Source organism: Pygocentrus nattereri, chromosome 9 (assembly GCF_015220715.1).
Source record: "Pygocentrus nattereri isolate fPygNat1 chromosome 9, fPygNat1.pri, whole genome shotgun sequence".
Classification (NCBI taxonomy): domain Eukaryota; kingdom Metazoa; phylum Chordata; class Actinopteri; order Characiformes; family Serrasalmidae; genus Pygocentrus; species Pygocentrus nattereri.
Genome location: NC_051219.1, coordinates 23,582,119 through 23,605,983, shown reverse-complemented (window position 1 = coordinate 23,605,983; position 23,865 = coordinate 23,582,119). Strand labels below are relative to the sequence as shown.

The window sequence follows — 23,865 nt, the reverse complement described above, 5'->3', positions numbered from 1 at the left end:
TATAAGTTAAATTATAAGTGTTTTTTCCCAAAAATCCTGCAAAAATTCCCAAAAGTCCTACAGAAGCAGAAGTTCTCACCATTGCATAATTTCCTTGTCATATCTGTAGGGAAAGCTATGAATTGCCTCAGAGGGTACTGAAGTCTCAGGCAGGCTGAGCAGCCGTAGCTCCTTCAGTAGGATGTGTGATAAAATCACATTTGTTTGTAGTATTTGCTGTGGATTCTGTGTATGATCAGATGGATGCCCTTCTGAAACACTTTTTTGTATTGTGATGTGAATATTTTCAGCAGAAATGATCCATCCAGCTGTGTTTCATGACTTTCTGGAAAATATCTCCCATTTTTTGTTTTAATATCTAAGAAAAATATCACATATGAGCGCCTTTAGCACAGCGATCCCGGTTCATCCATACACTTTTTAACAAAAGGAACCTGTGATCTCGGCCTGAACCTTTTTAAGGTTTGAAGAGCCTCCACATAGTGTGAAGGTTCTAGGAAGAACCCTTGATATTTAAGTGAAGGTTCTTTAAGCCGTTAAAATGTTCTTCATACTCACAGTACTCACTCATACTCGCTCTCTTGAACAGAACAAAAAGTGGTTCTTCTATGGCAGCGCCTTTATTTTTAAGAGTGTGGTGTAAAAATGCTAAAAGCGTTTATTTTCCTTTTTTATTTATTTGCTAAAATGTTGTATTTACTTTTAAACCTTTACTTCTTCCATTTCGTTTTTAAATATGCTGAGCAAAATGAAGGCTGACGTGGGATCTGTTGTTTATAATTACTATGTCAAAAACACTGGATGCCCAACATTAGAAAAAAATCTAGAAAAGAAAGAACAAATTCTGCTTTTTTCTGTATTCTAACACTTGATTATGTGTGTGTGTGTGTGGGGGGGGGGGGGGTTATTGTGCTATGTGACTGTTGTAATATGACTGTATGACATATAACTTATAAGCTGTATTGTTACTGTATATTTATACTGTTAATGTTTGACTGTAGCAGAAGTGCTCTGACCTACTTTAGGTCTAAAGCCTTTAATAACCTTTTACCTTGTGCCATTATGTTGACCACATGAGCCTTGCTATGAATCGTCTCAGCATGTGGAACTATGCAAACAGTTACTTTATAAGTCAATACTCAGTAACCAACCTGTATACGCTGAAAAGAAGTGCTGCACTGATTTTACTCCATTCATATTTGACCACATGAATTATATACATGCTTAAACTCATAAAAATGACTGCAGTTACATATTTCCATAAGAGCGGGGTTTCAAATCCCCAAAACTAGGATGCAGTCATTCTACTGTATCTAATAATCTGCATCAGAAGAGTATGGCTTTATTGCAAGATGATGGAAAAGCACTCGCCAATAAAACGGGACGCTCTGGAGCATAAGGTCATCATTCTCAATGCCTAGCGTGGGCTAGAGGGGTATAAAGCCCCCCAGCATTGGGCTGTGGAGTGGTGGAACTGTGTTCTCTGGAGTGTTGGCGCTCCATCCAACTGACCATCCTACACCAGTACCTGACCTCACGAATGCTCAGTCAAATCTGCACAGCAATGTACCAGCATCTAGAAGCCTTCCTAAAAGAGTAGAGGCTACTGCAGCAAAAACTCACTATTAATACCCTTGATTTCTGGAGTTTACAGACTTTTGGACAGACAGCTTCTATATTTAGCAGTAAATGAAATTTGTGCACATTTGAATGCAGTAATTCAGTGCAGTACTTTCTCAGTGCAGTCCTGAAAAACGAGACATCGTCTTGCACACAGCAATCAAAACGGAGGCCAGAGTAAAACCATAAAGCCGTGCCTTAAACTGTAATCCTACTTACGGAATGTTTTTTCTGAACTTTATGGGTTTTTTTGTGGATGTACAGCGCTTATCAGAAGTTTGGGAACAACTTGCATTATTTGTAGTTTTATCACAAAAAAATGTAAAATCTTCTGAAATTTGAAGAGCAGGTCTTCTTTCCCAGAACGCTATTAAAGAGCCAATATCAAACATTTATTCATTTAATTTTATGTCCACAATTTAAAAAGATGGTTCTTCAGGGTTCTTTAATAAAGAAAATGGTTCACTGTATAACCATGAACAAGATGGAACTCTTGAACTCTTTGCATGCTTAAATGATTCTTTGCATCCTGAAAGGGTTCTTTGGATTGATGGAGAATGTATTGTACATAGCTCTATTTAGCACTTTTTAAAAAAGGGTTCTTTATAGCACCAATAAGTGTTCTGCTATTGTTAGAGCTTAGAAGAACCCTTTGTGGTGCTATATAGAACTCATTAATGATGCCAGTCATAATTAATTTTTGTACAGTCATAATTAATCATTACACGACCTGTAGATCCCTTAGAAATAAACAGGCTGTTTTTGTTGCTGTGCCTTTAAGATGTATGCAAATGAGCTCTGTTCTCATTGGCTGCACTCCTTGGTTGAAACACTCCTTGTAACTTCTGCTGTAGGCCAAATCACAAAAACTGCAGATTCAAAATGGCTTGTTCTAGCATTTTAGACTGTTGCTTTTTAAACTTTAGGAATGTTTACATACTACGTAAAACTTTATAAAGGTTAGGGCAAAGACAGTTTTCAAAGATACCGGCCCTTTAATACAGTCTCTTACAGCAAAACGAGAAAGCACTTTGCATTAATACCATTTTAAAAGGTCACACGTCCCCAAAGTTTCCAGTGTCCACATGGAGGAGACTCCAGTTACTTAATAACTCGTCCTGCCAGAAGGAAAATACTACTGAATGTCTTTTTTTTGTTCTGAATGTAACCTAATACAGTGTTGACTGTCAGAATGTGTTGCCAAAACTAAAGCAGTGTCTGAATATGCAATTAAAAAACAAAATGTCCTCTCGTGGATAGTTAACCGAGTCAATCATTGTAATTTTTTGTCATTTTTCAATTAGGTTTCGTGCAGAGAGACTGTGTGACACCCATGCTTGATAAAGCACCTGATTTATTTTCTTTATTGAAAAGTGAAAAAAAAAAACCCAAAAGGATATAAAGAGTACATTTCCATCAGGGCTGTCACTGATTGTTCTAAAAGCTGTCCCCAATTGGTCAGATGTCCCTGATTGGTTTGGAGAATGTTCCTGATTGCTCAGGAAGTCCATGATTGGCACAAAATCTGTCCCCAATTGGTCAGAAGGTCTCCAATTGGTCAGAAAGTCCCTGATAGGTTCAAAATATGTCCCTACCATTTGGTCTGGTCCCTGATTGGTCAGTAGGTGCCTGATTGGTCAAGAATCTGTCCCTGATTAGTCAGAAGGTCCCTGATTGGTCAGAAGGCTGTCTCTGATTGGTCTGAAGGTCTCTGATTGGCTAAAAGGCTGTCTCTGATTGGCCAAAAGGCTGTCTCTGATTGGTCAGAAGGTCTCTGGTTGGTCAGAAGGCTATCTCTGATTGGTAAAAGGCTTAGATCAAACAAAAAAGTAAGCTTAAAGTTAGCTAAACAGGAAATCCTGCTTCATGAGACAGACCCCTGTTCAGTGTCTGAAGTTTGCTTCTATAGTTTTAACATTGAAGCTATGAGGCTAACATAGCTGACAAGTAATGAAAGCTAACTGCATGTAAATAATCAAAGAAACTGGTGTCACTAAGTCATTTACAAAAAATAAAAATAGTCTTCCAGGTGGCTGCTGTTGCTGTGCTAATGTTCTTTAGTCCATGTTTATAAACAACAGTGTGTCATATTAGCTCACGTTACTTGCTAAGGTTTTCTCACCAGGCTAATTGGTGGCTCAATGGTGACAATGGTGACAATTACTCAATGCTCAATGGTGACAATTACTTGTTAGCTACATTAGCTTCAGACCTCCAGTGCTAAAACTATAGAAGCAAACTTCAGACACTGAACACAAGTCTGTCTCATGAAGCAGGATTTCCTGTTTAGTCAGCTAACTTTAAAACACAAAGCATGTCTTGGCTGACTGATTACATATGAGGTAAGGGTGGAGAATTTGTTTTGCAGGATTTTTTTGTTTGCCAAATTATTGCTTTATTATGGTGAGATTACTAGTTAAAGCTAAGAGAAGCATGGCGCTCAAATATGCTTAAAGGTAAAATAGTAAAGAAATTGCTTATACATATTCATTTGACCTTAATGTTTTGTATATTAGGGTCCATATTCTATTTGTTTTTATGGATTTTATACAAAGTCTACTTATTTTTGTGTTTTTATCTAAAAAAAAGTCATAATTTATTTTAAGACAATGTTTAAGACCTCTATCTGTCCCTTAGAATGAACAGGCTGTTTTTGTCACTGTGCCTTTGAGACTGATATATGTAAATAAGCTCAGTTCTGATTGGCTAGGCCTCTTTTGAAAAGGAGCCCAGGCTGAATCACTCCTTATATCTTCAGTGTGAATTGGTGGGGTTAAACTGCTGTGAGCTGAATGGTTGGATATATGTAAATGTGCTGGGTTTTTCTTGTGACATCACAATCCAAATCAAAATGTTTTTGCAGCTTATCTTCCACATACAGACTTTATGGACTAAGAATGATATGGTCTGAAACTTCCGTGTTTATATACTACATCAAGTGCTTTCATTATAAAAAAGGAAAGAAAAAAACTCCACGATATGGGCCCTTTAAACATACAGTTAAACTAGAATTTACACTGAACAAATATTTTTCTCTGGCTCTGTTCTGGTATTTCAGTGAAACCTTACTAATTATAATTTATAATGAGGCCTGTTCATAGTGATTTTTGGTTGAATTTCCTTGAAAAAAGTATGCTTGCCATTCGTGTTTTTAAACTGTGTTTATGAAATGCATCTGAAAATTGTATTTTGCCTTTTTAACATTTCAAAGCCAGCCTACGATTTACATGTCTAATGAATCAGACTCTGGGATTCAGACAAAAAAGTCCACTATAACATGGTCAATGGTGCCACTGGTGGAGCTTTGTAAGCGTTTGGTTTAATGATTGATAAGTACATTTGGTTTTCAGTGTGTTCACTAGCGATGGCTTTTAAACGTTTCAAACATTAAAGTATCTTGAATGGTTTTCACACTGTGTGCAAAGGTTTTTTGTTGATTAAAATGATTGTTTAAGTTTGTTTAGTTTCAAATATTTCATAATATTAATCTGTTGGTGTATAAATAGTATGTGTGATATACAGATTTTTTTGAGTCATCAGCAGAAACCTAAAAAATGTAATGTATGATTCAGTGTGCTGAATTGCTTCTTTCAAACCTCAAAATCTCTTTTAATGATTCAAACATCACTTATTCACAAGGCAAATTTATTCTCCTTCATAATAACTGAATTGTGGCTTAAAGAAGTTGTTCCCAAGGAGGATTTCCAAAATGTTCTCCATTATTAAGTGGTTATAATGTAAAGTCATTCTGAGTTGTTTGGTGTGAAATGCTTAGTTCTAGAGAAACTTATAGAGACAGAATTGTTCACAGTGGTTTTGCCAAAAACCTCTGAAAGCTTCCACCTCTGAAAGCTTCCTCATAGAAAGCTATTACATGAAAAGGTTATGAAATTTTGGCCTTAAAATCCATTCACAATGGAGGGATATATAATATGCAGGATGGTGTGAGGCAAAATTGTCCCCAGTGAAAACTTATTATTTTAGATTTGTCCACCATCATCATTTCCCATCACCAACATTCCATATAAAGCACAGAAGACATGTGTAGGTTCACTGGTGGTTTTGGATATTAAATATCTAGATTTGTGTTGTAGTCATGGTGACTCCTGGTTCCTATCACCATAACTGTAAATAAATCTGAACCATTTCACATCATTCTGAATCACTCTGTTTACACCTCACACACTGAATTATGCAGAAACAAACAAACAAAAACACAGTGGGAATCTGTATTAATACATTGTGGTATTCTGTTAGTTTTATTAGGTTCACACTCTGTACTACAGATACTACAGAACGTTTACTGGTTGGATTCTTACAAACAGTTTGTTTTTAGTGAATCAAATTTCAGTTGATTCATTGATTCACAAGTCAAGTTTAATTGTATTTATCTCCTTCATGGGATGATGTTCCTCATACACAATTGTGGTGTTCTCATTGCCTAGATTCTCTAAAATCATTTGATTCAGTTGAACTTGCAAATCATTTTGTCTAGTTTATTAAAAAGATTCAGTTCAAATGAACCAGATCCATTCTGCAGAAATTCATTAATGCATCTATTTATTTATTTTTAAAGTTTCAGACAGTGGTCTTAATGTCCAGTGCCAAGCTCTTCACACCACTTCTTGAATGCTTGGCACAAGGTGGCGCTATCCATGTCATTGAAGATTTCTGAAACACAGGACATATTATGGAGATCTAATACAGTGCAAATTAAAATATTAATACTCTCATCAGAGCAGTGTCAATTTATATTACATGAACCTGCAAAAGACTTTATGTTGTCTCAGAATCACAATCAGAATCACTTTATCAGAATCGCTTCATCATAATTTGAATCACAATGAGAATCACTTTTTCAGAATAGGAATCACAATCAGAATCACAATCAAAATCAGAATCACAATCAAAATCAGAATCACCTTATCAGAACCACTTTTTTAATCAGAATGAGAATAACTCAAGAATCAAAATTAGATTCACTTTGTCAGAATCAGAATACATTTATAAATATTCAAATCAGAACCACTTTATCATAATCAGAGTCATGTTTAAAATAATCAGACTCAGAATATCTTTATTAGAATCACTTTTTCAGAATGAGAATCACAATCAGAATCAGTTATGATATGAGGAGAACTCTACGCAGAGTTAACCCACAGAAGGCTGTTGGACCAGACAACATTCCTGGCAGCGTGCTCAGGGAATGTGCAGACCAGCTAGCAGGAGTTCTTACTCTAGTGTCCTGCCTCTATAACTATCGTCCCATTGCATCACACCCATCATCATGAAGTTCTTCAGGAAGCTGGTAATGAGGTACATCAAGACCCAACTGCCTCCTTCACTGGACCCTTTGGAAATCGCATATCAGTCCAACCTCTCTACAGATGACACCATAGCCACCACTCTTCATCTGGCCCTCACTCCTCTTGAGAAAAAGTGCACTTATGTTAGAATGCTGTTCATAGTATTCAGCATTCAACACCATCATCCCATATAGAGAGTCATCATATAGAGAGCATCCTGAGCAGCTGCAATACTGTCTGATTTGGGAATTGCACCGCCTCTGACTGCAAGACCTTCCAGCAAACAGTGAGCACAGCTGAAAACATCATCGAGGTCTCTCTCCCCTCCATCATGAACATTTACACCACACGCTACACCTGAAAAGCAACTAGCATTATGTTCACACAAACTGTTTTCTCTTCTGCCATCTGGAAGAAGGTATCGCAGCATTTGGGCCCTCATAGCCAGACATAGAAGCAACAGTTTCTTTCCACAAGCCATCACATTCCTTAACTCACATGAACCCGCACACATATACATAACAATATGGGACTAACTCACTTCATACTTCTTGCAGTTCCAAATTATAGGACATTGTATAGATATAGTTCCTGCATTTCAGTGAAACACTTTCATTTTTGCACATTTTACTTCACTTTAACAATGACAGATGCTAGAATTATTGTATCAACGAAATACTGTATACTGTATATTGCTGCTTTGGTTGCTACCTCAGTGACTGCTATGCTCATATATGCTAGGCTATCTGCCAGTCTGCTGTGTCATACTATGTAACATCCTCTTTTGCACAACTCCACATAGTCTTAATATTGTGTACTGCCTGTGTGTGTACTATCTGGGTGGTGGATCATTCCCAGCACTGCAGTAACAGTGACATGGTGGTGGTTTGTTAGTGTGTGTTGTGCTGGTACGAGTAGAGAGGTCATGATGTTATGCCTGATCGGTGTAGCTGGAATGACAAAATCTGACTTGACTTGAGTTTATCAGAATCAGAATCACTATCAGAATCCCTCTGTGATAATCAGAATCCCCTCATCAGAATCACTATCAGAATCAGCATTATGTTTATAATAATCAGACTCAGAATCGCTTTATCAGAATCATGTTATATGTCAGGCAGACTTGTATGTATGTGGATGATTTTCAGATTTTGTGGCTCGAGCTTATCAATCTTTGCTTCATACTTTTCTCTATTCATCTAAAATGTGGAAAATATAAAAGAAAAAGGTCCAAACTGGTGCAATTTTGACCCACCTGCTTTACCTAGTCCTGTAGGCAGAGGCATCCTCATCTTCCCGCCGGAGTGTTTGAGGCGTTCACTGAGAGATTTCTGCACTAAATCCAGAGAGCACTGCTGGTGCCAGACAGGAAGCTCCAGACATTTCATACAGGAAATGATGCGTTGCACGTCTTCTTCTGTTAAAAAGCCTCGCTCTCGAGCCACGTACAGCATGAAGGCCATGTCTATGTTCACTGCTTCTCCATGCAGCAGTTCTGGCAGCACCGTCTGCAGCACAGACACAAAAGCCTTATTAAAGCTGTGATATTGAGTCCAGAGTCTCTAAAGATTCAGTCTTAATCGAGTCTCTACAGTTCGTGTCTGAGACAAGTCCTTGAGTTGTGAGTTCAAGTCAAGTATTGAATCCGTCAATTGAAGTCCAAGTCAGCTCTTGAGTCAATGGTGTGAAAGTTCAACTCTGAGTCAAGTCTCAAAGCTCTGAGGTATGAGTCTGAGTCAAGCCTTGAGTCTTGAGTCTTTGTGCTGCAAGTACGCAGTCTCTGAGGTGTAAGTCTGAATTGAGTATTACAGTGTATCACAAAAGTGAGTACACCCCTCACATTTCTGCAGATATTTAAGTATATCTTTTCATGGGACAACACTGACAAAATGATACTTTGACACAATGAAAAGTAGTCTGTGTGCAGCTCATATAACAGTGTAAATTTATTCTTCCCTCACAATAACTCAATATACAGCCATTAATGTCTAAACCACCGGCAACAAAAGTGAGTACACCCCTAAGAGACTACACCCCTAAATGTCCAAACTGAGCACTGCTTGTTATTTTCCCTCCAAAATGTCATGTGACTCGTTAGTGTTACTAGGTCTCAGGTTTGCATAGGGAGCAGGTGTGTTCACATTTGTAGTACAGCTCTCACACTCTCTCATACTGGTCACTGAAAGTTCCAACATGGCACCTCATGGCAAAGAACTCTCTGAGGATCTTAAAAGACGAATTGTTGCGCTACATGAAGATGGCCAAGGCTACAAGAAGATTGCCAACACCCTGAAACTGAACTGCAGCACAGAGGCCAAGATCATCCAGCATTTTTAAAGAGCAGGGTCCACTCAGAACAGACCTCGTGTTGGTCGTCCAAAGAAGCTGGAACCATGTCCTATGGTCTGATGAGACCAAGATTAATTTGTTTGTTTCAGATGGTCTCAAGCATGTGTGGCGGCAATCAGGTGAGGTATACAAAGATGTGTGTCATGAAGTGTGTCATGCCTACTGTGGTGTCGGGATAACCGCTAGGGGGAGCCAGTGGTATGAGAGAGTTCAGAGTTGTGCTAGAAGTAGAGTGAAGTAGGGCTAGGCAAGCGTGCGTGAAAGGAAACGACTGTACTGCATTTTACGTTACATTAAAAGTTAACTGGTTCTCGTACTGCGTGGTTCTTCTGAGTCATCAAAGTGGGATACAACATATGGTGACGAGGATGTTGAACTTAAGCCAACCCGCACCGTTTCTGCAGTCAGCTGGTGAACCACTCGTTCCGTTCAAGTCATGGATTAGAGTGTTCGACAACTATGTACTAGCCATGGGTGAGGAGTTCTCTGATGCTAGGAAGCGTGCACTTCTTATCCATTGTTTAGGAGCAGAAGGTCAACGAATATTCTACACGCTGACAGTTGCGGACGATAAGTAAGCAACAGCGTTAATCGCTATTCAGGATTTCTTTGTGCCAAAAGTCAACATAGTTGCGGAGCGCTATCGGTTCCGCCAACGCAGTCAGCATACAGGTGAATCCACTGATCAGTATATCACAGCCCTGAGAGAGCTCGCGGCTACTTGTGAATTCGGCGCTATGGAGGAGGAAATGATTCGGGACCAGCTAGTGGAAAAGACCAGCTCCACCCGCATTAGGGAACGACTGCTCTTAGAAGTGCCACTCGACCTAAAGAAAGCAATGACAATAGCGCGACAAATTGAAACTGCTGTGGCAGAAGCTAAGGTCATGATGGGAGCGGCGGACGGTGCAGTCCATGCTGTACAGCACAGTGGCAAGCTGTGTCGAGGCCATGGCAAAGGTACGTCATTACAGCGGCCTCATGGTGTATGGAACAATGCTCAAGGAATTACTTGCTACAGATGTGGCTCAGGACAGCATGCTGCTACTTCTCCTGGATGTCCTGCTAAAGATGCAATGTGCAGGAGCTGTAATAAGAAAGAACATTTTGCCAAAGTGTGTCGAGGAACAAAGAAAGTTTCTGAGGTAACTGCTCCTGAAGTGACAGTTTTGCACATTGAGCGTAATGCACGCGACACAGGCAAAATCACATGTACAGTGCAGATTCAGGTGGGCAATGCTCAGTCACAGAAACTTGAACTAATGGTAGATACAGGCTCAGCTGTCTCCATTTTACCAATGGCGGTGTATAAGCAGTTTTTCTCACATGCTGCTCTTTCCGCACCAAAGTTAAGCCTGGTTAGCTTTGGGGGTAATGCCATAAGTGTCAATGGTTGTTTGAAAGCCGACATAACATTTCATGACCGCAGTGTTATGGCTGAGCTATATATTGTGCAGCGGGGATCTGCAGTGCTTGGCAGGGACTTATTTTCAGCTTTGCAGTTGCAGATACTCAATGGAACTGTCAGCTCCGCTGCGTGCAACCGCTCAGTGTCCGTGGTGGTAGCTACACAACAGAACGTTCTTGGCTGTGCAAAAGGTTTTCTCCATCAAGTGAAAACCCGGTCAGACGTCCAGCCTGTCCAGCAGAAACTACGACGCCTGCCGTTTTCAGTGCGTGAAGCAGTTTCAGCAGAGTTAAGGAAGCTTGTTGAACAAGATGTAATAGAGCCAATTGAAGCATCTGAATGGGTCTCTCCCATAGTGGTCACCAGAAAGAAAAACGGTGGAGTTAGACTGTGTGTGGATTTAAGAGAGCCAAACAAGGGCGTGGTAGTGGACAGCTTTCCTCTGCCACATATGGAAGAAATGTTCACAGAATTGCGGGGAGCAACGCTTTTCTCTACATTAGACCTTCAGAGTGCTTACCACCAAGTTATGTTGCATGAGGACAGCCGCAATCTCACTGCCTTCATCACGCATGATGGTCTTTTTCGTTTCAAGCGTATCCCTTATGGACTAGCATCAGCGCCTAGCTGTTTCCAGCGTATGATGTCCATCATCTTGAAGGGTCAAGTAGGAGTCCAATGTTACCTGGATGACATAATTGTCTCAGGGGCAACAGCTGAGGATCATGACAAGAATCTGAAGTCTGTGCTGCAGCGCATAAACAAGGCAGGACTCAGACTGAATTTTGAGAAGTGTCGTTTCAGGCAACCTGAACTGTCCTTCCTGGGACACACTGTGTCAGCAAAAGGACTGCAGCCTGATGCATCACATGTGGCTGCAGTGTCACAAGCTCCTCCACCTACAGACACAGTCAGCCTCCGGTCATTTTTGGGGCTTACATCCTGGTATGCAAAATTCATACCAAATTATGCAGCCATAGTGGAGCCATTACGTGCCTTGCTTCGTGGTGCTGTTTCAATTGTCTGGACAGAAGAAGCCCAGCAAAGTTTTGAGAGGGTCAAGGAACAGCCCTGCTCTTGCATTGTTTAACCCAGAGTTACCCACCATAGTTACCACAGACGCATCAGACTATGGTATCGGAGCAGTGCTTACCCAGCTGCATCCTGAGAGTACTGAAAAAACAGTAGCCTTCGCATCACGCACACTCACCCAGGCAGAGAGAAAGTACTCCACCATTGAAAAAGAAGCACTAGCGTGTGTGTGGGCAACGGAAAAGTGGAGAACCTACCTGTGGGGAAGGCATTTTACATTACGAACGGACCACAGTCCACTTACCACACTGTTGTCCTCAAAAGGCCATGGAAGAGCTGGCATGCGCATAGCTAGGTGGTCAGCTAGGCTTATGACATATACTTATGACATTCAGTATAAACCAGGACGGGAAAATGTTACAGCTGATTGTTTGTCCCGCCTGCCACTGCGTTGTGAAGACTCTTGTCTGGATAATGATGAGGAGGTTGTTGCACTTACTTCTATACTGACTGCGGTTGCAGGTGAAGAGTTTAAAGCTGCATGCGCCTCATGCCCAGTGCAAACGAAACTGCGTGAGTTACTCACATCTAGATGGCCTAAGTCTGCGAAAGCTCTGGACCCAGCTCTACTGCCATACTTCAAGCTACAGAATGAACTGTCCCTCCAAGACGATTGTGTGGTACAGGGTACAAATCGCCTTGTGGTACCAGGAAGCCTTCAATCTAGGCTTATTTCTCTGGCACATCAAAGCATGTGTTACTTGCCAATTACATGATAAGTCAGCTGTCACACACCCAACACCAATGCAGCCTGTGCCATACCCTACCAGTGCCTGGGAAAAGCTGGCAATTGACATCATGGGGCCATTTGACAACGCGCCCCTAAACTCTCGCTTTGTGATCACACTCATAGATTACTTCAGCAAATGGCCTGAAGTTGCTATTGTGTCACATGCTACGACACATGTGATCATCCAGTTTCTGTCTTCAGTGTTCAGTAGAGAGGGCAATCCAAAAGAACTGGTATCCGACAATGGACCACAGTTCACTTCTCGTGAGTTTGCATCCTTTCTGCAGGGAAGAGGGATTGTGCACAGAACATCATCTGTTTACTATCCTCGTGCGAATGGTGAGGTTGAACGCTTCAACCATAGTTTGAAGGACTGCTTGCAGACTGTGTCATTAGAACACAAGGACTGGAAAGAGTTCACCAAAGACTTTTTGCAAGCATACCATGCAACTCCGCATGCTACCACTCAGTGCTCACCTGCTGAAATGTTACATGGGAGACTAATGCGCACGAAGCTCCATGTTTCAGGTCTCAAGGTGCCAGTTCCCTGCACTACGTCATCCCCACTGGAGGTCTCAGAAAGGGTTAAGACACAACAAGCCAAAAGCAAAGCATATACAGACAAGAGGCGGGGTGCAAGACATGTCTCTTTTCAGAGCGGATCCTATGTCCGAGTGAAGAAACCTGGAATCCTTCCAAAGAGTCAGTCTAAGTTCGGAAAACCCCTCAAGGTGATGGCACGGAGGGGACCGTATTCGTATGAACTGTCAGATGGACAGTGCTGGAATGCATCTCACCTGGCACCTGCACTTCCGCAAATGGAAACACAAGATTCAAGTGATCTGTCACTGATGAACTTTGACATTACACACCCTACACAAAACACACAGGTCAGGGCCTCGTCGAGGTCTAGAAAGGCACCCGTATGGGCTAAAGACTATAGGATGTAAATAGAAAAAAAAGGAAAAAGGGGAAGAAATGCAGAATATGTGTATGTCTTAACTGATACACAATAGCTAATTGTGAGTAGTTGGTTGTTCCACTATTGTATGTTTATTACAGTGCAGTTAAGTGTTGAATGAGTGTTTTACATTTCAGTCATATTGTTAACCATGTGATCATTTCTTCTACTTATTTTCTGAATATTGTATGGTTATTCATTTAGTACGGTGGTGTTATATTTGGAAGTGCTTATTTCTACAGACGGCTAAATCTTTAAAGAGAAAGGGATATGTGGTGTCGGGATAACCGCTAGGGGGAGCCAGTGGTATGAGAGAGTTCAGAGTTGTGCTAGAAGTAGAGTGAAGTAGGGCTAGGCAAGCGTGCGCAAAAGGAAACGACTGTACTGCATTTTACGTTACATTAAAAGTTAACTGGTTCTCGTACTGCGTGGTTCTTCTGAGTCATCAAAGTGGGATACAACACCTACAGTCAAGCATGGTGGTGGGAATGTCATGGTCTGGGGTTGCATGAGTGCAGCAGGTGTTGGGGAGTTACATTTCATTGAGGGACACATGAACTCCAAGATGTACTGTGAAATACTGAAGCAGAGTATGATCCCCTCCCTTCCGGAAACATGTGTCGCAGGGCAGTGTTTCAGCATGATAATGACCCCAAACACACCTCTAAGATGACCACTGCTTTATTGAAGAGGCTGAGGGTAAAGGTGATGGACTAGCCAAGCATGTCTCCAGACCTAAACCCAATAGAACATCTTTGGGGCATCCTCAAGCGGAAGGTGGAGGAGCGCAAAGTCTCGAATATCCACCAGCTCCATGATGTCGTCATGGAGGAGTGGAAAAGCATTCCAGTGGCAACCTGTGAAGCTCTGGTAAACTCCATGCCCAGGAAAGTTAAGGCAGTTCTGGAAAATAATGGTGGCCACACAAAATATTGACACTTCAGGAACTGTCTCTTAGGGATGTAGTCACTTTTTTTGCTGGTGGTTTAGACATTAATGGCTGTATATTGAGTTATTTTGAGGGAAGAATACATTTACACTGTTATATGAGCTGCACACAGACTACTTTTCATTGTGTCAAAGTGTCACTTTGTCAGTGTTGTCCCATGAAAAGATATACTTAAATATCTGCAGAAATGTGAGGGGTGTACTCACTTTTGTGATACACTGTAAGTCTTTGAGACTATGAGTCGAGCCTCGAATCTGAGTCAAGTCTCAGGTCTCTGTGGTGCAAGCCTGAGTAAAGTCTCTAATCTACAAGATTTGAGTCTGAGTTAAGTCTTGAGTCTCTGAGTTGTGAGTCCCAATCGAGTCTCAAGTATCTTGAGGTGTGAGTCTGAGTGGAGTCTCGAGTCTCTAAGGTGCAAATCTGAGTTGATTTTCTACTCTCTGAGGTTTGGGTCTGAGTCGAGTCTCAAGTCTTTGAGATTCGTGTCTGAGTCGAGTCTTGAGACTCTAGGGTGAGAGTCTGAATTGAGATTGACTTGAGCCTTGAGTCTCTGTGGTGCGAAACTGACTTGAGTCTGGAGTCTCTGTGTTGCGACATTGACCTTAGCCTCGAGTCTCTGTGGTGCGAGACTGACTTGACCCTCGAGTCTCTGTGGTGTGAGATTGAGTTGAGTCTCGTGTCTCTGTGGTGTGAGTCTAAGACAAGTTTCAAATCTCTGAAGTTTTTTATAACAAAATAAATGTAGTCTGAAGGACAGACCTGAAGCACTACATGCAGGTGCTGTTTAAAGTAAAGAGGATACAATCTGTTTAGAATTTGTCTTGCCTGTGATGTCACAACTATGAACACATTTACATATGACTACACATTCAGCAAGGTACATAAGGGGTAAGAGGGGGAAACAGTGTAAATCTGATTTTTTTTTCCCCCAATTTACCGCTTTACGCATCAGCCTTTATAAAAACATAGATTTCATCAGGTGGGTTTAACCTAACCTGACATTTTAACACAACTTAAAAACATTCTTTGCACCATTTCCAGCTCAGGGCTGATTAGATGGCCAAAGTCCACCAGACGGTCCAGGTCGTCCTCCCACAGGTTTGGGGCCAGTTCCTCCAGCATGGTCACTATGGCAACCTTGGTGGCCAACGAGGCGGCATCTGTATAGCCACTCCCTTCAGTGACATTATAAGACTGGAAGATGGAGTCCAGTAAACTCCGCCCCTCCATCTCTAAAAGCTCAAACAAACCTTTATGCTTCATCAGAGCCATCTAGAACACAGAGAGGACAGATAGGTTATACCATAGTAACATTTAATATCTACTTTCTGTGTATTATTTAATAAGATAGGCAATGCACTCATATCCTGAACTTCTTCAACTCTGAATTGCACGAATGTGGGTCTACACTTCAATTCTTATTTAACAGCACATACTATAACTACATTAATGTAGATATATAAATGTATATATGACTACTATAGCAAATATAAACTGCACAATAGATATAACTATTATACATTTGAAATATAGCACAAACTATAATCCAAATAACTCCAAAGGTCTGTATGTGGGTAATATGTGAGACAGTCTCAATTTAAATACAGAACAATTCATAGCAGACAATGAATAATAATAATAACTGATATAACATTTTAGGTTTTAGCAAGAATAGTTCAAAGTGCTCTACGTAGTAATATCAGTAAAACTAAAATACTGTGGTCTAAAAATAACCCAATTACAAACAATAGGAGAAAATGAGGCTCAAGAACTCATAAAAGTTACTGTTTCATAGTATATACTGAAAAATACAAAGTAAATACTGAATAAATTATAGTAGATGCAGAATACTTTTATAGTACATACTGAATAATTTATAGTGCATACTGAATAATTCACTGCAACTGCAAAAACGAACTGTACATACCAAATAATAAGTAGTTACTGAACCATTCATAGTAGATATTAAATAATTCACAATGTGTATTGAATAATTCCTAGTAGATACTGAATAATTTATAATGGGTATTGAATAATTCATAGCAGTTACTGAATAAATCATAGTGGATACTAAGTAATTCATAGTGGATATTGAACAATTCATAGACATTGAATAATTTATAGTAGGTAATGAAGAATTCTTAGTAGACACTGAATACTTTATAGTAAGTACTGAAAGACTGTTGGTAGATGTTTACCTGTATATATAATTGGGTAAATATATAATTAATTACATTATTACATTAATGTTATTTGTTAATTGCAGTTATGTCAATTAAATGTAAAGCAACATTCAAAATTATAACTAAATATCTAAGTTTTTAGTAACTAACCGCTTTTGTGGTCCAGTCCATGCAGTGGTACCTTTAACATTTCGGCCATTCCATTTGAAATATGTCGGCGTGGGAGGTTCCTTATGAAGCTCCTGTCCAAGAACGTGGCCGTAGGGGGCGTATAAGAGCCCAGCTTATTTTTACAGCTGCAGAAGTTTACCCCAGTTTTAGCCCCAACGCTGGCATCAATGTATGACAGTAGGGTGGTGGGGACACGGATGTAGGGGGTCCTCCTGCGGTACAGTGAGGCGGCCAGTCCAACAATGTCTAAACACACACCTCCACCAATTGCAATGATCGGCTCTGAGCGCCTGTCAATGCCAAACCTATGATATGATCATAAATATATATATATAAACAAACAGTAATCATGTAAATATGAATCTACAGGCATATATAAAATAATGTAGATGTATATTACAGTATAATGGAAGCATAATTACTGTTAAACAACTTGCTTACAAATATATATGAAACATTTAAAGGGTTTGAGTCATGGAAAAACATTACCCCTTTAATACAGTCCATATATGGAGACACAGCTGCAAAATCAATTTGTTTTGAATGGTTGTGACACATTTACATAAGACCACCCACTCAGCCCCCAAAGCTTATACAGACTGCATCACTTTAGCCTATCCTGTTCCATCCACAGTGGTTTAACACCATTTTTCCAGCCTGCAGCTGTTCAGCCTTGCCCACTCAACCTGTGCTAGTTTAGTTCCACCCATTTAGCTAACAGCAGTTTAGCCCCACCCATTCAGCCTGCAGCATCTCAGCTCTGCCCACTTCACAGCTTCCCTCCTGGGTCCTTACAATTTCAATCTGTTCTGCAGACTTTTTGCATGATGCACAATACAGGCCAATTAAAACAGAAGCAGTTTGCATATGTCTGTGCTACTGGAACAGTAAAAAGTCATTTTATCTTAGGGGATAAAAAAAGAGCTTGAGAAATGTAAAATGAATTTAGGTGGCTCAACAAAACCAATTTGTTTTTCATATTATTGCTAGGACACAAACATACATATTAACAGCCATCTAGGATTCCATTGCAATGGTCTAGCAACATCCTAGCAACCACCTGGGATAGCACAGCAACACCTTAACAACCACTTGGGATTTAATAACAACATATAGTTTGTTCACAAACTTTCTCCATCTAATTTTCACTGCTTTTGTAACATAAAGCCACACAAACATCGTAAGTGTTCTTCAAGAAAACATTTTCAGTGTATTACCTGTGGACTTCCTCCAGGATGGTGGTGACGAGCGTCATGTTCTTGTTCTCCTCCGTGGTGGGCAGAGGGAGGATTTTATACACCACTTTCCATGATTCAAAGTACTGAACCACCTGGGCTCCATAGAGGTAATTAACAGTTTCATCAATGACCACAAACCTCCTCAGTAGTTTGGTACTTCGCTTGAGGGACTGAACCTCTTGAGGGTCAGCTATGTGTCCAAAGAGTAAAGTGTCATTATTTACATCCAGAAGGTTCTCACACTCCACAATTCTGTAGGTGAAGATGACCGGACTGACCACTGTCCAGGTAACACAACGTCCAGTAGAGGATTCATAGCTAAGAGTCCAAAACAAAGTTGAATGCCAAACATATTAGGCCTCAAAAGTTGTAAGCCAATCATATCAGACTTTATTAGATGTAAGTCAATCATTTCAGACCTTGTAAGTTGTAGGCCAATCAAATCAGACCTCCTAAATTGTCAGATAATCATATAAGATCTTGTAAGTTGTAAGCCAATCATATCAGACCTTGTAAGATGTAAGCCAATAATATCAGACTTCGTAAGTTGTAAACCAATCATATCAGACCTCGTAAAATGTAAGCCAATTATATCAGACCTTGTAAGATGTAAGCCAATCATATCAGACCTTGTAAGTGGTAAGCTAATAATATCAGACTTTGTAAGTTGTAAGCCAATCATATCAGATCTTGTAAAATGTAAGCCAATTATATCAGACCTTGTAAGATGTAAGCCAATTATATCAGACCTTGTAAGTTGTAAGCCAATTATATCAGACATTGTAAGTTGTAAGCCAATCAAATCAGACCCTTTAAATTTGTAAGCCAATCATATTAGATCTTGTAGGTTGTATTAGACCTCATATGTTGTCTCTCTGCAGTTATGCCATCCAGCAACCTCTGAAGTTCTGACAGGATTTCAGCTAAAATCTTTTTTACTTAAAGAGTAGGCCTCATTTAAAATATGTAAAAGTTTAATGATAAGTAAATGTAAAACAAACATAAATAGTGGCTCTGTAAAAATCTAAAAAAATCCAGTCAAAACAGTGACTACGTATTATGATTAAGGTTTTTTTTTTTTTTTAATTAAGACACTTGTCAGGTAACAATCTACAGATACAAATGCATTTGGAAATTAAAATAAATAATTAATATAATTCCAGAGAGGAAACCATATTTGCCAAAATATGTCTGTCTTTTGGTGTAAATCAAAAGTAAACTTCTCAAGAGAAAATATAGATGTTACTTGAGAAAACCACAGATTGAGAGATGGGACTTGAGGAGAAGACCAGAGAAGTAGAATATGTTTTTTAGCAATATAAACCAGCAGAATAAATATCTGTCTAGCATTATAGGGATGTGCATCTTCCAACTGGCCATAGAGTAAATATAATTTATGGCATAACGTAAAACTCTATAGTAAGGATTTCTTGCACTTCCCAAAATGTTTTGATTTTATTGCAGGTCCAGAAAGAGTGAATAAAAGTACCTTTATGTAATTCACACTTGAAACATAAGTCAGATCTTTCTGGAAATATTCTATCTAAGCGCAAAGGTGTAAGATAAAATCTATTAATAAACTTAAAGTTGAGTTTGTGTAATTTAATTGAAGTGCACTTAGGGTATAAATTTAAACGGACAGAAAGCCAGACATTCTGAATAATAGCCTCCCCAAGATCTCTTTCCCAGATATCTTTAAGATCTGCAAAGAGGACCAACATTCATCAGATAACATGGTATAAACCTTTGAAATCAAGCCTTTTAACTCGTGGTGCTTAGTCAGAAGTAGTTCAATCTCTGTCAAGTCCATTTGCAGCATTCCTGTATCCTTTCAAGCTTTAATGAAGTGTCTAATTTGGAGAAATCTAAAAAAGTCAATCTTCAGTAACTTGTACTTGTCCAACACCTCAGAGAGAGACATCATAACACCCTCTGAGAGCAAACAAAATATCTGTGAAATATCAAGTTTACTCCAATTTAAAAGTCCAGTATTAGATAACTGAGAAGAGAAATATGGATTGAATGCAAACCTGACATGGCTCAACTGAAAGGAAAATTTGCCAGTGCTGATGAAGTGGTAGATGTATTAAGTGGTAGTGTCATAGACTTAGAGTAATTCATCCCATAGCCAGATAACGTACTATATTGAGAAACACACTGCAATAATGCAGGAATAGATGAGTCCAGTTTGGTTATGTATAACAGTACAACATCAGCATAAAGAGAAATTTTTTGCTCTTCCATTGGAAGAAACTGTGGCTTGCAGACCTGAATATAAATGTTTAACCATTTTACAAAAATGTGGGCCTAAATTAAACTTTTCAAGTGTAGTGAACAGGAAGTGCCTTTTTCGGCATCTAATGAAACTATAACAAAAGGTTTTTTTTATGTGTGGTAAATCTACAATATTTAAAAGCCGGCGTATGCTGTCAGAACCAAGTCGATTTTTCACAAAATCTGTTTGGCCAGGATTCATTCATTTTGATAACATGGCTTCCAGTCTGCGAGCCAGAGCTTTAGCAAGATTTTTGTAGTCTCCATTTAAAAAACGTATTGGCCTATAAAATGAACAGCTCTGAGGGTCTTTGCCTTTTTTTTTTTTTTAAAGTAAACAAATCGAGGCAGTTTTCCAAGTGGTGGATATTAAACCATCCACAAACAAGTCCTGCAATGCAGGAATTAGAATTGGTTGAAGCTCTGGCCCTATAGAATTCAGGTGGAAAGCCGTCTGAGCCAGGCGATTTGTGAGATGGCACGTAGATTATTAGGAATAAAGATATAATCAATACAAATTGTGTGAACTGGAATAAAATGTATAATCTCTATGCCGTGGATTCAATTCTCTCCAGATGTCTACCAAACCAGATTCACTGAACATCTCCTTAAGCACAGACGTTGATCTGGTGTTACTTATTGCAGAAGAGGATCTATCTAGAGTTTGATCCAAAATGCAATTGAAGTCTGAAGTTTAATCTGTTTAATCAAGAGTAAACGCTTATCAATCAGTATAGCCGTACCCCATTTTTTTAGGATTAGAGTTACATGATGCAGATAAGCCTGATCAACCCAGTCTCTCTTAAGTTTCAAATGCTCAATTTCAGTTAGGTGCGTTTCTTGAAGCATAACCACTGATGCTCCCTATTTTTAAAGAAAAGTTAATATCTTCATCCTTTTAATAACATGCCCTTGGCCCTTCACATTCCAGGTGATACATCTACATAAACTGTTCATATCTGTATTTTTTTTAAAAATGTTGAAAAAAAAAAACTGAAAAAATGAGAAGTGCCATTCTTTTACATTTCATGTAATATATAAATGTAAGCATTTACATTTATTCCACCTACCAACCCCAAGCTCTCTCCTCAACCGAAAGCGCATTCAAAACTAGGTCACCAGAGCCATAGAGCCAAAAAGCAAACAAAAATATTTTAAAAACGCAAAAGAAAATAACAATATAGCGCTGTAAAAAAAACAAAAAAACAAGGGAGGCTGGCAAACACCACTCCAGTTACTACAATCATTTAAAAAAAAATTTACCATCTCATTTTATCATTTTAACCAAACCAACCAATTCCTGCATTAAAACAAATACGTAGTTGCAACAAAGGGAGAGCTGAGAGAGTAATAGACCACCTCCTATCTCATCTATAAACACCTTAATTAACACCGCCGATTGGCTGCACTTCAGATAAGCTACTTATCGCTCAATAGCGTCCAGAAAATCCTTCGCAGCCACGGGAGCCGAAAACAGGTGGATCTTCTTGCTATAAACGCATCGTAGCCTGGCTGGATAAGCGAATCCGCGGAACATCTGTCGGCTGGAGAAGGTTTGTCTCATCTCGTTGAACTCGCGGCGCTTTCTCAGGATCTCCGCTGAAAGATCCTGATAAAATCAGCCGTTGTGCATCACGTCACGTTTCTTCATTGCAGCTTGGAGGACAGCCTCCTTGTCCGGGTACCGGAGAAATCGGACCAGCGCACTAAGAGGAGCGCCACGCTCAGGCGACCTGGGCGCTCGCTCACTTTCAAACCTGGAGCCCGGTGGAAAGTCCAGCCGTCTTGGAAGCTCTGAACACAGAAACTGAGCTGCGGGCTCCGACCCTTCTGCCTTCTCTTCCGACTGTTTTGACATTTTTCCGCCGTCAATCGGGATTCGTTTGAGGTTACTTTCCCCGATAAGTCAGCCAGACTCGCTGGTACTGAAGAAAGGGGGGCTGTTATCTAAACGCCCCGCTATCGCATCCAAGCGACTATCAATGGACCCCAGCCGAGAGCTGACAGCACGAATTTCAGCTAAATCAGCGTCACCTTGAGAGGATAAGGGTGGTCGACAGCTGGGGAAGATGTAAACAGGGGGATATCTCGCACCTCCTGACTGTCAGTCGTCTCAGCTTTTCCTTACGGCTGAATAAAAGAGTGTTTGAAATAAAAGTAACGGAAGTTCCAAAAGTAAAAACGGAACGGAGCACAGGTTTAAGTGGCCCTTCCAGTCGGGTCACGTGACACCCCCCATGATTAAGTTATTCATATTTTTGTGTCAAAAAAGCAGAAAGCTTATATTTAACAAAAAATAACACAGAAGCCTTAACAGCTACATGTACTCTCAGCTGTGTGAGTGTTCAGCGTGTGGTCTGACCTGTATTACAGCTTCCATTCTTTATAGGAGACTCACTTTCAGTTTCTCAAAGAATCTGCAGAGTTTTGCACAGAACTGCATGTGAATAAATGTCTTAAATCACAAGATTTCAGAATAAATTCTTGGCATCTCATATTTGCTTTACATTTTTAGGAAGCAAAGAAAGCCAGTAGGTAGAGTACACATTTTTAGGCATGTGGCTTCTTTAGTTTTTAAGATATAAGGCTTTAAAAATGAGTGTGAATTTTTGCCTAAATATTTGTTGAAAGAAGTGGAAAATATGCTAAGTGATCATTTTTGGTAGTATAAATGCCTGATGCATGAACGTTTCAGGGACTATTCCTTGGTCTAAAATGTGTGGATAATAATAAGACATACAAATTTGCAATTTCATTGACTGCTAATAAGCCATAAAAATACTGTACAATTACAGAACTGCAAAGTTATTATTATTATTATTGCAGTTAATAAAAGTGGTGAGATCTGAGACTTTGTGTATTTGCATCATGTTTAAAACTCTGCACTATAACTGTAACGAGACCTCATCTATAAAAAAATGTACTGTGTGAGAGCTGACTGTAAGGTCAGATCTTTAAATAGAAAGGAATTTCAGCTACACAGACATACACATAGACACACACACATATGCATACATCTCTACTGCTAGCACCTACAGGAGATGACTATTACACTTTAATAGACTTTAATAGACGACAGTTTATTGCTATATTTTAAAAAAATAATAACTGTAATTATAATAACATTAAAAATGATAACAATACATTTCTAAATAATAAAAAAAATCGAATTTTTAATTCATTAAAGAAATAGATTTGTAAAATTAGAACTTTATTAGAAGGTTTTATATATTTTATATGATGCCACAAAAAAGAAAACAATGGAAAAACAATGCTGTACACCATTATTTAGTACTAATTTAGTATTTAAACTAGTACTTATGTAGTAGGAATGCTATTATTTACAGCACTTGTGTTGTTAAATAATGCCAGCTTAAAAAGTAATTCTGATTAAGTGGGTTTTCTCACATTTTGGCGTCTGACCGGTGTCCCTCTCCATGTTCATGTTCACAGTGTCCAATTTGTCGACTCCATGTGTCTTTAACTTTGATTAAACAGTATTCAGTGGCGGTTGAGTTACTGATGGTAAGCTTGGGCTCCTCTGTGAAGGACATGATCATCCAGAGTTCAAGCAGAAATATTTA

The 23,865-nt window shown here is 39.5% G+C and overlaps 1 protein-coding gene across 1 annotated transcript; it reads right to left on the bottom strand.

Annotated features, from left to right (window-relative positions):
* Nucleotides 1-5,901: 5,901 nt before the first annotated feature.
* LOC108438077 (2-epi-5-epi-valiolone synthase-like) lies at nucleotides 5,902-23,835 on the bottom strand. The gene is made up of 6 exons (XM_017715621.1): nucleotides 23,690-23,835; nucleotides 17,987-18,325; nucleotides 16,780-17,074; nucleotides 15,448-15,687; nucleotides 8,182-8,434; nucleotides 5,902-6,291 (listed from the first exon to the last, which is right to left on the bottom strand). The coding sequence occupies exons 1-6, from the start codon at nucleotides 23,833-23,835 to the stop codon at nucleotides 6,212-6,214; spliced, it is 1,353 nt and encodes a 450-aa protein (XP_017571110.1). The 3' UTR covers nucleotides 5,902-6,211.
* Between the last annotated feature and the right edge of the window lie 30 nt (nucleotides 23,836-23,865).